At 40.1% G+C, this 14,960-nt stretch overlaps 1 protein-coding gene across 1 annotated transcript in view; it reads right to left on the bottom strand.

The window, feature by feature from the left end:
• Nucleotides 1-14,960, bottom strand: part of LOC112557991 (cubilin-like) — a 78,054-nt gene that overhangs the window by 14,734 nt on the left and 48,360 nt on the right. The window contains 14 exon segments of the mRNA XM_025228169.1: nucleotides 737-905; nucleotides 1,468-1,649; nucleotides 2,543-2,683; nucleotides 4,415-4,621; nucleotides 5,623-5,822; nucleotides 9,331-9,496; nucleotides 10,117-10,300; nucleotides 10,975-11,159; nucleotides 11,330-11,378; nucleotides 11,380-11,480; nucleotides 12,246-12,449; nucleotides 12,739-12,943; nucleotides 13,324-13,505; nucleotides 14,043-14,242. Of these exon segments, the coding sequence (XP_025083954.1) occupies nucleotides 737-905; nucleotides 1,468-1,649; nucleotides 2,543-2,683; nucleotides 4,415-4,621; nucleotides 5,623-5,822; nucleotides 9,331-9,496; nucleotides 10,117-10,300; nucleotides 10,975-11,159; nucleotides 11,330-11,378; nucleotides 11,380-11,480; nucleotides 12,246-12,449; nucleotides 12,739-12,943; nucleotides 13,324-13,505; nucleotides 14,043-14,242 (2,375 nt within the window).

Below are 14,960 nucleotides of genomic sequence, written 5' to 3' on the forward strand. Positions count from 1 at the left end.
CTACATTCATTCCATCCTTCATCTTTGTTGGCCTGTCCTCCTACATCGCCAGTGTGTGTAGCACGCTAAACCTGTGCATGACATCAATGAGCAGCTCAGACTGCAGACTGGCATAGGGTCCATTTGTATGCCTGAAGAACTGTTGGAGAGAGATCAATGTGAAAGTGCAACACAGTAAGCAAAAAAATCAGTGCAAACAGATTAAGTGCAAATTTGCCTCTGAGATCCAACACTAGGCCTTAGGCCTCAGGGGTGATTATCCAGATCCATCTGTCAGAACTGTGCCGCAGTGCATACAAGTGTTTATTTTTTTTTCTCTCCCCTACTAGCATATTTTAATTTTTGTTTACTTGGGATTGGGGTGGTCCTTTAATTTGTGTTTCTTTAGTATGTATGTGCATATGTATGTATATATTTAAAAAAAAAAAAATTTCTGCATGTGAGTAAAGTTGCTGTTTGTGCCATTCATTTTGTCTTTATTTTGGTTTATACTTATTAGTGGTTCAACAGGAACATCGTGTACTGCCCCTGGCTGAGCAAGTGATTGTGTGTTTGTATCAGCTGTTTGAGAGGTTGTGAGCACACATCTGGCGACAGTCAGATAAAAAAAAAATCTGTATTCAACTCTATTTTTTTTCCTACACTGCACTGATAGTACAGAGATCAAATTAAGTGTAAAGTTCATTAATATAAGATTAATTGGGATTAAGAACAACAAAAGCAAGCTTCTACAAACCCTTTTCATTGACAGATGTGTAGCGGGCACTGAATCCCCCGTGACTGACGGATGAATCTGTCCGAAACCTTACACGCATGGTGTTGCCTGTTGACTCTATAACGCCTGGGTTATTAGTACCGCAAAAACGGCCTAGGCGGGGAGAGTCTGGCATGATGCCATTAAACACCTAGTTTGACAACCAAAAACAAAAGTGATCAAACCTTCAGCTTGTCAAATATCACCCCATACCCTCATCATCACTAGCACTGGTTACTGTAGCTCTTTCAAGGCAAGATGAGTTTGAGCTCAAAGGTGCTGTAATACCCTTTTCTCTTTTTGTGTACATAAACTCAGTTATCCTTAAACTGAGGGATATATTTAAAAAAGCATAATTTTTGTTTATTCTGTTATCCTTATAAACAAAGATATGCCATGATTCATGATGACTCTAATGGAACAGACTGCTCTCCATTCAATGTGATCTTTGGAAATTCTCTTCACCAGTTCATCTTGAGAAGCTCCCTCTCAAGTTTTTCGCATAAACCAGAATGTTTTACCTCATTGTCTGACTCATCAGTCAGTGCTCTTCCTGCCATGAGGGAATTCCCTTCTGATACCTTTCAATGTCTGGTTGCTTTCTCAGTCACAAAATTTCATCAAAAGCTGAACTGACAAAAGGGAAAGGGAGGGGAATTATTTTCTTACAATCATAAAAACTTTGAGAGAAAACTAGGAGATAAAGTGCTAACCTCAATATTGTCCCAAGCACAGATTGAGGACTCTTCAAGTGTAAAGACATCAAAAGTGAGGGTGACACGTCGATCCTGCTGTACTATGATCTTCCATTCACAAACCCGTGAGTGAGCATAAAGTCCTGGGAAATTGGGAGATGTGAAAACTCCAGATGGCGTTGTCAGATCACCTCCACACTCTGTTGTTCAAAATATCATATGCTTTTAGTGCTTCAGTGATGTCAAATTTACTTAATTTATGCATTTAGTGTAGTATGGTATGCACAACATACAAAATACAGTCAGCCATACATGGTTTGTACTGGCATGCCAGACATAAAAATTGTACACTCATGTACACAGTGTTATACAGTATTACCTACATAAATACAGTGTTACTGTTGGGTCAGGGTATACATATTTACACAGCTGTGCTACTTTCTTGCAGTGTTGTACTGTGATAAAGGCTACATCCTTAAGAGCTGAACAGTCATGTCAGCCATATTTTCGCAATATTGTAAATGTAAATGTGAGCAGAGGTGTTTATCGCTGTTACATGAATCTGTATTCAGCAAATACATTTTCCATATTCTGTAATGAATGTATGTTTGCTTTTCCAACCCAAATTTGAGAAAAGTCGCATTTGAAAATGGTATTTCTCTCCTCCTATAATGTTGGCTGTTGACAGCAAGAATTAAGTTAAATTTAACGATGTCATAAGCAATGACAGAATTGTATCCATCCAAGTAAACAGGATAATTATATTAAAATCATTGAAACTGTGCATTAAAAATGTGAATGTTATTTTTTTTGAATTTTGCCTCATTTTCCTTAGATCTACAGAAAAATTGTACTGCTAAACAGCTTTGTGCAAGCCAGTATCACTGCGCTATTGTACAGCAAGCACCACTCATTTACTGTTAAAGTGGCTTCTGAGAAATGGATTCAACACTCTGTTCACTTTATCTAGCTGTCATCTGCAACTTTACAAACATATTGTTTTCCCAAGGGCCATACATGCTTAAAGCCTACCTTACACTCTATAGTCTATACCCTCCGACCTTATTATCTGTCTTGCACATTTATTACCTACCTTCAACACTTGCTTGGAATGAGAGGCTGAAGCCACTGGAAACAACATTTTGATTGGAAACAAACAGAACATAAGAATAACTGTCTGATGTGTCAAAGGATGCTGGCAAGTTGGAACCACAGGCCCGCAGCAACAAATTTCCTGTGAAAGAAATAAACAAATGTCAAATTGATATCACACCATGGTTGTTTGAGCGAATATCCAGCAAACTGCATAAAATTAATCTCCCTGGTATTAGCTCCAATGGACTTGGAATTTGAAGTAAAAAAAGTTAAGTCCTAGCATCACTCAGGATCTCCAAGATGCAGCACTTAGCCTAAGCTACTGCCAGGATTTATCTGTTTTTATAGAAAATTCTGAGCCTGAATAATGTTCAGGGCTAACAACAAAAGGTTAAGGATGTGCATTTGTTGGCATTTGAGTCATTGTAAAGGATTAGACTCATTAGAGGATTAAATATAAAACAATATAGAATGCATTTTTCTTTATTGCTAATCTGATGACAACTCTCTATGATGAACTAGTTTTATTTCAAAATTTTAGAAATGAGTGAAAAAGGGAAGTGTGAGGGCAAGAATCTAGTGTTTGGGTGTTTTAACTATGTAAAAGATGCTGTAGTCATTTCATATAGGAGGGCGCAAACATCTGCCAGAGGCAGCGTAACAGGGTGGATGGTGCAATGCAATGATGGGAGAAGGCATATATTGACTGACTAGGTAAGAGACAATCTGCAAGAACTGAATGCATAGCACTCTTTAATGACAGGGTAGTGAAACCTAGCATCCTAAAGCAGCAAAATAAACACTTTGTGCATCTGGTCAATCTGACATCAGCCTGTTGTCCCACAAGGAGCAGCATGCACAGACAAAGCTTACTCGGCTCAGAATAAACAGCGATGACTGGCCTGACCATCAACATCAAGAAGACGAAGGTAATGCGGTTCAACAACAAGCAAGAAGCCCCACTCCAACTACATAGGGAATGTATTTCAGAGTCTGATCATTTCATCAGTGGTAGGAACTCGGAGGACAAGAGGGGCAGCCACCCCCACAAAAAAGATACTGAGGAGGCAAAAATGTGAACTTCATTCACTGTCAGTATGAAGTTTGCTTCCCACCAAAAGCCAAGCATCTTCCTCTGCCACTGCTACAACCAAATCTTGAATGTCATTTTGCTGCTTGTCATCAGCAAGTGATGTGAGTTAGTGAGGTGATGAGGTGAGCAAAAGATTCTGTCCTTTATTGTGTATGGAGTAAAGCATCTGGCATTGCTACTGAAGTTGCTAACATTGTTGGTATATCGTGCCAAGCATGCAACTCTCTTGGCTTTATCAAAAGCCAGTATTCTGCAATGACCTTGGTTAGCCAAGAGCAAGTGAAAGTAGGATAAGACTGAATATGAAAGTCTTTGTCAAAAGTACTATCAGTGTTGCTGGACTTGATTCAGACTTGTGCTAATCAGACAGCAAGCATGATGTTAATTTTTTTTTACATCTATGTACAAACATTTTAGCTGAGCTCCATATTCTATATGTTTAATATATCTGTAATTACGTTTGTTAGGCTGATCTTTTTTAACCTTACTATCATAATCCTATCTCATCTTGTCAGTCATGTTTGTATGTGGTGAGGGAAGAGATTTTGCATGCATGCACAAGAGCTATCTTCACTGCAAAAACATGCAGACACAGAAGGTGACAGAGAAGCCACATAAAGGGTGGAAGGCATATACTCCCCTCAAAGATGGTCCAGACCATTCATCAAACTCTATCCAGCAAAAATGAATAAATAAATGTTATAAACATCATGGTAGAAACAATAAATCATTTCAGCTTTTAGAGTAACAGTTTCAAGCACATATTCTTTCGCTCACCTGTTTCATTGTATTCTCGCACTTCCACAAAGTCATTTGTACAATTGGTTGACGACTCCAGGTTGAAAGCATTGAATGTAAAAGTTAGATAATGACCCACTGGACCATATACAAGCCAGCTGCAGTTAGAGTTGGATTCATAATTTGATGGGTAGTTTGGTGAGGTGATGCTCCCATTGACACTAAAGATTCGTCCCCCACAGGTAGCTGGCAAAATTTAAAAAAAATTCTGATCAAAACATTCTCTTACATACTAGCTTATTATTATTAGGATGATGACTGATGATGATGACTGATGATTGATTGATGATTGCTGCTGCTACTGCTGCTGCTGCTGATGATGATGATGATGACAACATATATGGTTCATTTATTCCCTTTCTCTGGCTGTATGTTTCACAAAAATAAGGGTTGGGGGTTGAGAAACCCTCTCTTCCCCACTCTCCAGCATGCACACATGAAAACACACACACATCTTATAAATAAAGCACAGAACGCTGATGTTTCTGTATGTGTGGCAGGCAGGCAGCTCTTGAAATCCCAGCAGATTTGGCAGGAATCTTTAAAGTCATGGACTATCTTTGGCTGGTATACATTGCTCTGGACCATGTTTATTTTCTTCTTTCTAAAATGTTACCAGTGGTTCCAAATAAAAAAATGGAAGAAAGTCAGCATATTTTTATCACTCAGAATAAACATGGACAGCATCATCATTTTAGATGAGACAGTTATAATTTTAGATACCAATTAGCAAAAGACCGGGGGAGAGCAAGACAGCTGGAGGAAGAGTGTAAGCTGGCCAGTAATTTACAGCTTCCTTTGAAATATGGTGCACCCATTGCCTAACATATTAAGAATTAAGGAAAGGGCATCAGGAGTATCTATGTTTCAGTGTTTCACTCTACTGAACCCCCTGCCTGAAAATGGCTGGACTCAAATGATGACATAAACCTAAAAAAAATTACAGTTGGAAGAAATCAGCCCAGGCAATGTCAGTTATCATTACTAGTATGTCTGTGTGCATGCATGTGTGTACATTATAGGATGTGCAACATTACACATTACAACAAAAAGATATAAATGGAAGTGATCTGGTTCTCCTGACAATGCAAGAATGTGTGTGTACGTGAATCTGCATGCATGTGTTGATTCATGTGTAAGTAAGATGTGCATATGTGCCTTTATAAATAAATATTCAATATACTCACCTATCTTATACTCAGCCTTGAAGCCTACACTAGTCACACTTACGTCTGTGAAAAAGCGGACATACAAGGCATTGCCTGTGGACAGCACAGATCCTGGGAGCTGATCTCCACATATACGACTATTATTATTATGACCAACATTCATGACAGGTGAATCTTGTGTTCCCCCATCACGAAATTCAATGTAGTCATACCGACACCTGAAATGCAGAAGCGAAATTATTAAGCTTTTCACCTGTATGCTAGTTGAACATTAAATGTAATTTTCTCCATGATTTGGAAGGTGCACACTTTTGCTTCTAACAAATATAGCATGGCTATATTTTAGATTATTCTGAGAAATAAGTAATCCCTTGACAGGCACCTGTTGCTGCAGAGAGCACATAGACATGGCAAGCTGACAGGGCCCATCACTTTTGCCTACTTTGTGACCAATCCAGTCTTTGACATATGTAAGCCAGTTCTTCCTTTGGCTACAGCGGCATCAACTACCCTCCAAGGTGCCTTGAAGGACAGTTTTCGACAGGGTGCTGTACCAGGTCATACGGCAAAAGAAAACAAACCAGGTTATGTTGCTTGACTGTTGAAAGTAGAGGTTCCTGGTGTCATATGTATGTGGCAATCTTGTTTCACACAAAGTAGTTGATTCTATGTTCTCTATATGAGATCTAGAGCAGCCTTGTTCTTGAATTCTGGATTCTCCTTTCTGTTTCAGTGAGCAAAGTCCATGTGTCACATCTGTAGAGCAGGATCGGTACTACCAGAGATTTGTATACAGGTACTTGGTAGTGAACCTGACCTTATGGCTATGCCAAATCCTGACTAGCTTAGCCGTTGTCTCTGCTGCTGTTGTGATCCTGATTCGGACATCTTGCGTGGAGCTGCCATCCTTGAAGAGGGTCTTCTTCTTCTTGTTCCTATTCATTCCAAGTAGAGCATAGGGCCGCAACTACACCACGCCATTGGATCCAGTTCTAGGTGTCCCTTACCAGTTGGGACCATGTCGTGCCAGCTGCCTCTGCCTCGCTGTAGACCGATCTCCTCCATGTCCCTCTCTCGTATAAGGTCCTGATGTTCCAAGTCCCTATCCTGGTTTTATCCCTATTCTTCCTGAGAAGATGGTTGGCGAGCTGACTTCCCAAATGTTTTCACTAACATGCATCATAGGCCCTTCCAAGAGAGATCTTCCCATCCAGGCTCTCATTGTGCTTGTGTTGCACTTGTGGTTTCTGTAGTATGGTTTTTACAGGATGGGGTTGCTAGCCCCACACCCTAACCTCCTCCTTCATCCAGTCTTGGGACCGGCAGGTTACCTGGGGGTTTCCAGGCAGAGTTCCTTGAAGATATATTCATATAGATCTCTGTTTTGCCATAGCCACTGATCATAACATAGGCTGCAGATCGGTCTTCCACCAACGGAAATGGAAGTATGCTGGTCCTGAGGGTTTTAAGCATGATGTTCTCCAAGAAGATATTAAACAGCACTGGTAATAGGTAACATCCTTGACATACACCTACTGTAGTGCAAAAGTAAACTCCTATTGAGTTGTCGAACAGTACTGCACTTGTTGAGATTCATAGATATTTCTGTTACTTGAATGAGACCTTCTTCAATGTTGAATTTTCACATCATACGCCAAAGTCCATGCCAGACTCTGTCAAAAAATCTGTCAAAATTCAATAAAGTTGTGGTACAGGTCCTGCAGATGCTGAAAAAGCTTCTCTATAATAATGCAAAAGCTGAAGATTTGTTCAACTGTTTCTATGTAGTCTGAAGCCAGCCTGTTCCTCTGCTGTGATCTGTTGTGGTGCTGATGCAGTTCTGTGTGATCTTCAGTTTGACTTTGCTTGGGAGGCTGATGAGGCTTATGGTTCTGTAGTTCTGGCACTGTTTGCTGTTCCCATTTTTTATGAGGGGTATGACTAGTGACTGTATCCATTCTTTGAGCTGGACTCTTTGACACAGAACAGTGAGGGACTTAGTAGTTTCTTACTGATCCTGTTTAATCAGCTTCAGCTGGCACATTATCAACACCTGGTGACTTTCTTCCCTTCAGAATATATACAGCTCTTTTGACCTCTTCCAGTAGGACTAGTAGGTCTGCAGGTTCACTGTTTCTAGTCTGGTTGTTTAGAATGATGTTGGTGTCAGTCTTCGTCTAGAAGTTGTACAGGTTTTTGAAGTACTCAGTCCATAAGTTGAATACAGCACTGCTTGTTAGGTGGATATTGCTGTCGATGACTGAGGTCTTGTGCTGATCTGTCTTAGTGAGGGTCCTTAATAGTTGATAGGCCTTTTTGCTGTTACCTCATGCTATTCCATCCTGTACGTCCCAGCACTGGTTCTCAATCCAGTTCTCCCTAGCTGCCTTCATCCCTTTCTTGATGGCACAGTTCACTTCTTTGTATTTGGAAGCTGCTAATTTTGCTTTTCTTTTCTCTCTTCAAATCCCTCCTTTGGTAACTGAGATCTAGGATGTCATTCCTAACCCATGGCTTTTCTTATTCCTTTGCTGTCCTAGAACCTCCTGGACTATTGACAGTAGCTCCTCTTTGATGTTTTCAGCAACATTTGGGTCTTGCTGTCTCTAAAGCAAAGCAAATCTGGTGGGTGTTTGAGAGTCGCTTTGCTTCCAGCTTCAGCTTCAGGTTCATAAGAACAAGGTCATGGCTACCATCTATGTCAGCACCTGGGTACATCCTCATCTTGGCTTGTTAATGCTGGACTTGAAGCAGGATTTGGCAGCAGGATAAAAAGTCCATTTGATTGTGGACCAATCTTATGAATGTCATGTAGCCATTCTTGATTTCTTGTGTGAGTGTAAGGGGTTGACTAAGATGAGTTTCTGGCTCTGCACAAATTCTAGGTCTGATGTCCCTGTCGCTGGTTTTGTCAGGGCCAAATTTGCCCACCTTTTCTGCTCATTGCTGGTAGGCATCTGAGCTCACCTTGGTGTTCCAGTCAAGGAAGATGTCCTTTTTCAGAACTGCCTTCACAACCTTGTCTAGTTATTGGTAAAACTCCTCCACTTTGTTGTCTTCCTGTGTGGAAGTCAAAGCGTATCTTGGACACTGGGGACAGTTTGAGGATTAGCTGAGACACCTATAGAGATCAGCCAGCTGGATATGGATGTACAGCTGATGACAGCTCCAGCCCATGCCATACTCATGTCACTGTATGTCACTCATGTCACTGTACCACATTTTGTGGACATCATCTGCTGTTGTTTTCCCAAATCCTGTCCATCTGACCTCTGCCAGCCCCATAATGTCCCACCAGTACCGTTTTAGCTTGTGGGTGAGTTGTTGTACTTAGCTGCACTGGTGTAACATTTGTATGTTCCAAGTGCTGATGGTTGTTCCCATCTCAGCTTGATTTCTGGCTTTGGTTAAAGTAGCATACTTTTTGCTGTCCCCACACTGGAGCCTGCTGATAGGTAGCACAGTTATTGATGATCCGGGCCTCGAGCGATCTGACTCATTGTCTCTTCTACGACATATATCCATGGTCCTAACCATAAGCATTATGCACTTCGAAACGCTCATCTCCTATCCAAGTGAATCACAGCTAGTAGGACAGTCTGGTCTGAGAAATCAGGCCAAAAGAATCCATAAAAAAACTAAAATCTTAATTAAAGAAGATGTGTGAATGCACACACACACACAAACACAGCACACTTGGAAAGACAAAAATTTTAGCACTCTTACCTAGAGTGTTGCTCTAATCTAAATGGAAGCTCAAAATCCACCTGGATTTTCTTATTTGCAGGGGCACTGATGATCCATATACATTCCACGTTGTGTGGGTAAGGGTTAGGGTAGTTAGGTGAAGTGAAATAACCCATTCTCACAGAATCTGTGAGCATCAAGGTACCTGAGACCCAGAAAAATTAAAAATTAGAACAACATTGCTAAATTTAGGAGTGCAAGGAGTGCTTGAAGCAAATAATCAAAAATAGAAAAAAGAAATTCTGAAGTGGCACAGGAAGGACAGCTTAAACAATTCTAAACTGGGCAAAGTGCCTAAGTATCAAATCTACTAAAGTGTTCTTAAGTCCCATCATATTGGTGAATGTCTTGGAAATGTGCTGACAAGAAAACTCAACTTAGCTCAGCATGTTGACCAGATTCTAAAATCCTGAATGGTTTACCCAAAAAACACTGGTTTCCTACGACTTTCACCTGCAACTTAGCCCAACTCAAATATCTGACATTTGCCTGGTTAAGAAAGTAAAATGGTTTAGAGGAAATATTGACGGATGATGGATGGATGAATGCACAGGCAGATCAGTACCCACAAGATCAGCTGACACTACTGGAAAAATCTTCATCCATACAAATATGTGCATGTATGAAAGCTGTATTTTTATTACATTTTAATTGAGTTTACTATTGTGGTTTACTTTTTTTTCTCAAACAATCTCCATTGACACTTATTTATATGCTATTTTTTGCTCACCTCCGCAGGACACGGAGACCTCGCTGAAAATCAAGAAAACCCAGCACCAGAGCCAGATCCATCGGACACAAAGTTCACTGTCAGCAAGTTACTGCTGGTCTCAAGTGAGCTCACTGCTGGCAGGCCAGAACCACAGTAGCGCCCACTAGCTGTGGCAGTTGCAGAGGTGGCGTTGGCATTTATGAGAGGTGGGGAATTAGTGTGACCTCCATTGAGCAGCTGTGAGTAGATTTAGAATGTTTTTTGTGTTAAATACTTGCAATGCTTTAGGATGAGCGGTTGGCTACTCTTAGCAAGTTTGGAGGAAGTTTTAAAGTAAAATCAAATAAGGCTATGTCTAACACTCTAACAGATCATAAAACACTTCAGTGTGATATTTAAGAAACAGGCATTAGTGCACAACTCAACACTGTCATTGGGCTCAAATGTTGATTCCTGTCCTATAGTCAATGATTCTAGCATGGTGAAACATAAGCTTATTTTTCTACTCGGTGGGGTATAGCTCTCACCTCAGAACTCTTCTCCTGACTGACCCTTGTTGCCTGCTACCCAACCCTCTTAAACCTTTTTTCCCAAAATTTTCTAGAATGTCCCAGGTCGCTTCTTCTGTTGCAAGGTGATCACCACCTGTCTTCCTCTTTCTGGATGAACCTTCGGGCAAAAGGTCACCGATTGGTCAGGTGCCTGGCATTATTGTGACATCCCCAGTGTGTTCATGTGTGTTTGACATTGTTTGCATATATCGGGCTCAATCTAATACAGTGGTTCTAGTGTTCTTTAAAACCACAATACTTATAAATACACATATTTAAATTTGAAATATAATTTTATATTAAATCAATTTTTACCATGGTTTGCAAAGTTTCGTCTACATGTATATGAAGTATACTCACCTGCACATAGTCTGAACTACAGTTAACTGTGCTTGGAATGTTGAAGGTACCATTAAACTGCACATTCACAGTCCGACCAACGGTCACTCTGACATTCCATGTACAGTTGCTGTTTGATGGGTAGTTACTGGGGTATGAAGGGCTGCTGATGATGCCAGTAGGGATGACCAATGACCCCCCACAAACTGCAGACAGCAAAAACCATGCATTCAATTTTATTTCAAGTTAAATCTTTACGTGATACTACATACATATCTGTGATATCAGTGTTTGTGTGTATTCTGTGTGTGTACGTGCACACCTGCATGCATGTGGGCACTGCAAATATATATATATATATCTTCCTAGGGCTAACCTGATTTAAGGTCAAGACTGAATCCAGTGCCATTGACTGTGGCATCTGTTCCGAAACTGAATTGTCATCACGTTAGAGGTTGAGACCACAGGATTAGGGTTTGGGATACGACCACAGTATGTTCTCATGGGTGTGGATCCTATGGATCCTGCTGTTAACCATAATGCAAAAAGAATCATATAAAAATTGTCACTACTGCATGGCATGCACTGAAGGTCAATGCAAACATCTAAAACAACAGGAATATAACAAACAACAGTGATGAAGTACAATTTTTTAAAGTAATCCCATGGTCATCTATTTGATAAATATGAGTGGAGAAAATGAGAGCAAATCTCTCAGTAATAATACATGTATTGTGCTGCATCAAGAAATGGTTTAATAATTTTTAATTTGGGATATAAGTGTTACATTCAAGTCTTATTTCAGCATGGGAATAGCAAAGGAACCACTGAATCCCAAGATAAAACTCCTAACACAAACAAGCACTGACATAAGCAAAAGCATCCACATTTACACATGAAATCAAGAAGGATAAAGGCCACACAAGTGACTGTGGAAACAGTAAGCTGTAAGTGGTTCACTGGTTTCTGACAAGGCCAGTCCTCTTCTTCCCCCACCCTCCACTGATAAATTAAGTACCCATCTATAGCTTAAGTATCGGTCTACAAATCAAGTAACTGTTCATAAATTAAGTACCTAGTGCTGCTGAAAGGCTCTAGAAGCTTTCTTATCAAAGCCCTGAGCAGGCTTCATCTTACCAACCTTTAGTTTAAAGTTCGTGAACTTTAAATCCTTTTTTGTTCTACACATTTATCTACAGATAATCCATGCACACAAATGCACATTTGCATATAAAAGAGCTCTACAGAAAAACATGTCAGCAAGAACTTGTGCAGATTATGAAATTTCTTACAATTATATATCTTGACAAAGTCATAAAAGCATGATTGGTGACTCTCAAGATCAATGTTGGAAATGTTGAGCCATATTCGCTGCCCAACAGGGGTTGTGATGGACCAAATGCAGTTTAAGTTTGCAGCATAGCCATAGGGGTACCCAGGTGATGTTAAGGTTACTGTTTCACTGCCAACAACCACACTGCCGCCACATCCTGCAACTGTTGAGCAAAAGACAGATCTTGTTCTCAGTGATCACTGGGGAGGTCCACTTTTCGCAACTCACTAAAGCCCATGGAATATAGTTATTTCTCTTATTAGCAGCAGCAATACTGGTGATTTTCCTGGAATTGTTATTCTTTGGAGGTGTAGAAAATACATCTCAATAGGAGCTAAAAAAGAGGCATGCACACTATCCTCCCCTGTGCATAAAAAACACACATATATGCACACACAAAGTAAATAAACATATTTATGTATCATCACAACACATTAACATCAGCACATTACCTGTAGGTGGAGTAACACCAGTAGGTGGCGCTGTTGGCATTTCATTTGTAGCTTGCCAATTGAGAAGAAAACCTTGATAAGTGAGACTTGCGTCTGTTACAAACTCGATGCGAACCTGATTTGATGTTGAAATGATGGGACCAGGTAAATTCGCTCCACAGTATCGCCCTATCTCTGGGCTATCTGAAAGACCACCATCTCGAATCTAGGAATAAGAAACAGTGTGCATTATTCTAAAGCTGCGTGTGCCTTACAGAATAAACCTTGTTATTTTATTCCTTGAAGATTAGACCACATATTACTATAAGCAGTGGATCACAAGGGCAAAGAATGATTACGCATACTTACTATTGGCTTTAGAAAAGGTCTTTAGATAATGTTTATTTGAAATATGAAGTATAAAGTGAACTGACAGCATTTATTTACAGCATTTACCTACCTAAATGATATTTGAGACTGAGATTGCAGAATCATGGAGTCTTTATCTTACAATATAATTATCTCTCTACCAGCATTTGACCTGTACATCTGACAGTAACAAGAGAAAAAAAAGGTTTAAGTCAAGTAAGAATGCCTTTATCTCACCAGCACATAGTCAAAGGTGCATTGTATGGAATTCTCAATCCGCATGAATAGGAAAGCAATGAGGACTTGCATGCCAGAGGAAACAGTGATAGTCCAGGCAACGCTGACATCATTGGGATATTGCTGTGGATACCTGGGTGAGGACAGCTGTCCTGAGTCCCCGAGGAGGTTACCTCCATATTCTGAGCAACAAACATTAGGGACAAACAAAATGTTTGTATCTTTACAGTCAGTGTCAAATAAGAAAAATCTCAAAAAGAGAAGAGATTTCTGCTTTTTATCTTTTTTAAACAAAATGTGCTGGTCTTACCAGCTGAGTACTGAGTTTAAAAATGTATCTGACATGCTCATGGATGAAATATATTACACAAAATGTTGATTGTATTTAACAAACCTATGACAAAAGCTCAACTTGGCAGTGCACTAGTTATATCTAAAAATCATCCCCTTAGCAGTGGTTAGAATGCACATTCTAGTGACTTAGCGACAAATTACAGCTACTAATTATTCAAAAAAAAAAAAGAAATAGCACATGTATTTCTAAACTTATCTGATATTTATATCTCACAACTGCATGTATACTATATCCTAATATTCTAAAATTATGTAATACTGTTGCACACGAAAAAATGCTATTGTTCTTTTCTTCTTTTACTTTTTAATTTAGCACAGTTTAATCTTTAGCATGATATCTTTCCATTAAACAAAATCATATTTACCTCCATTCCAATTGCCCATAAATCCTACGCCTGTGATCTGATCATTCGAAACGAATTTGACCCAAACTTTGTTCATGGCTGTGACATTAGTCGGTATGTTTGTTCCACACCACCTCCCCAGCAACAAGCCATTGTTGTCATTTTGCCGTGCCTCCAGATAATCATTATTACACGAATCACTGGCTTCAATGTTGAATAAGCTGAAACAAGATCATATTTTTCAAGTGCTCATCATGAAAGGATTTAACCAGACATCAGAGGCAGCAAAATGCCATTTATAGTAGTAACATTTCTTTCTTCGAGTGCTTACCAGATGACATGAGTATGTGGAGATCGCCCTCTAGCTACCTCAAATCCAGATGTCCAAACCTGTTCCAATCAAACAACCACAGAACAGTGGGACATGAATTCAGTTCAGCCCCTCCTCCCATCCCCACCTGTCACACTAGTGAGCACTCAACTCCAGTTTTTCACCTGGACAGAGTCTGGAATCCATTGCGGGGAGGTGGAAGGGAGCTAACTGTCATGTCATTGGTGAGTACACGAAAAAATTTTACCACTTAAAAATGGTATTTCTTCTTCATACTGTACCAGATAACACGACTATGTGAAGACTAGCAGGTGGAGGGAGTGGAAACCCACCCTGGCACCAAACCTAGTAATACAACAGGTGAAACAAACATATTAACATACCTTAAATCCAGCCAGATTGTAGGCTGTGAATCCGCCTTAACTGCGCTAATGAAAACTGCCTTTTGGCCAGCCTAACAGGCCGTCACACCTGCCCCACGTTGTGCTGCTGAGCCATGGCAGGCAGTTGGTACTGTGAAGATGTTAGCATGTAGCCTTCACCGGTCTTCACAAGCCAAATTGGTATATTAAAGGAGACTGCAGAAGTGAGGTAGCTGACAGATGTCT

This window comes from Pomacea canaliculata, linkage group LG2, assembly GCF_003073045.1.
Source record: "Pomacea canaliculata isolate SZHN2017 linkage group LG2, ASM307304v1, whole genome shotgun sequence".
In the NCBI taxonomy this organism is placed as follows: Eukaryota; Metazoa; Mollusca; class Gastropoda; order Architaenioglossa; family Ampullariidae; genus Pomacea; species Pomacea canaliculata.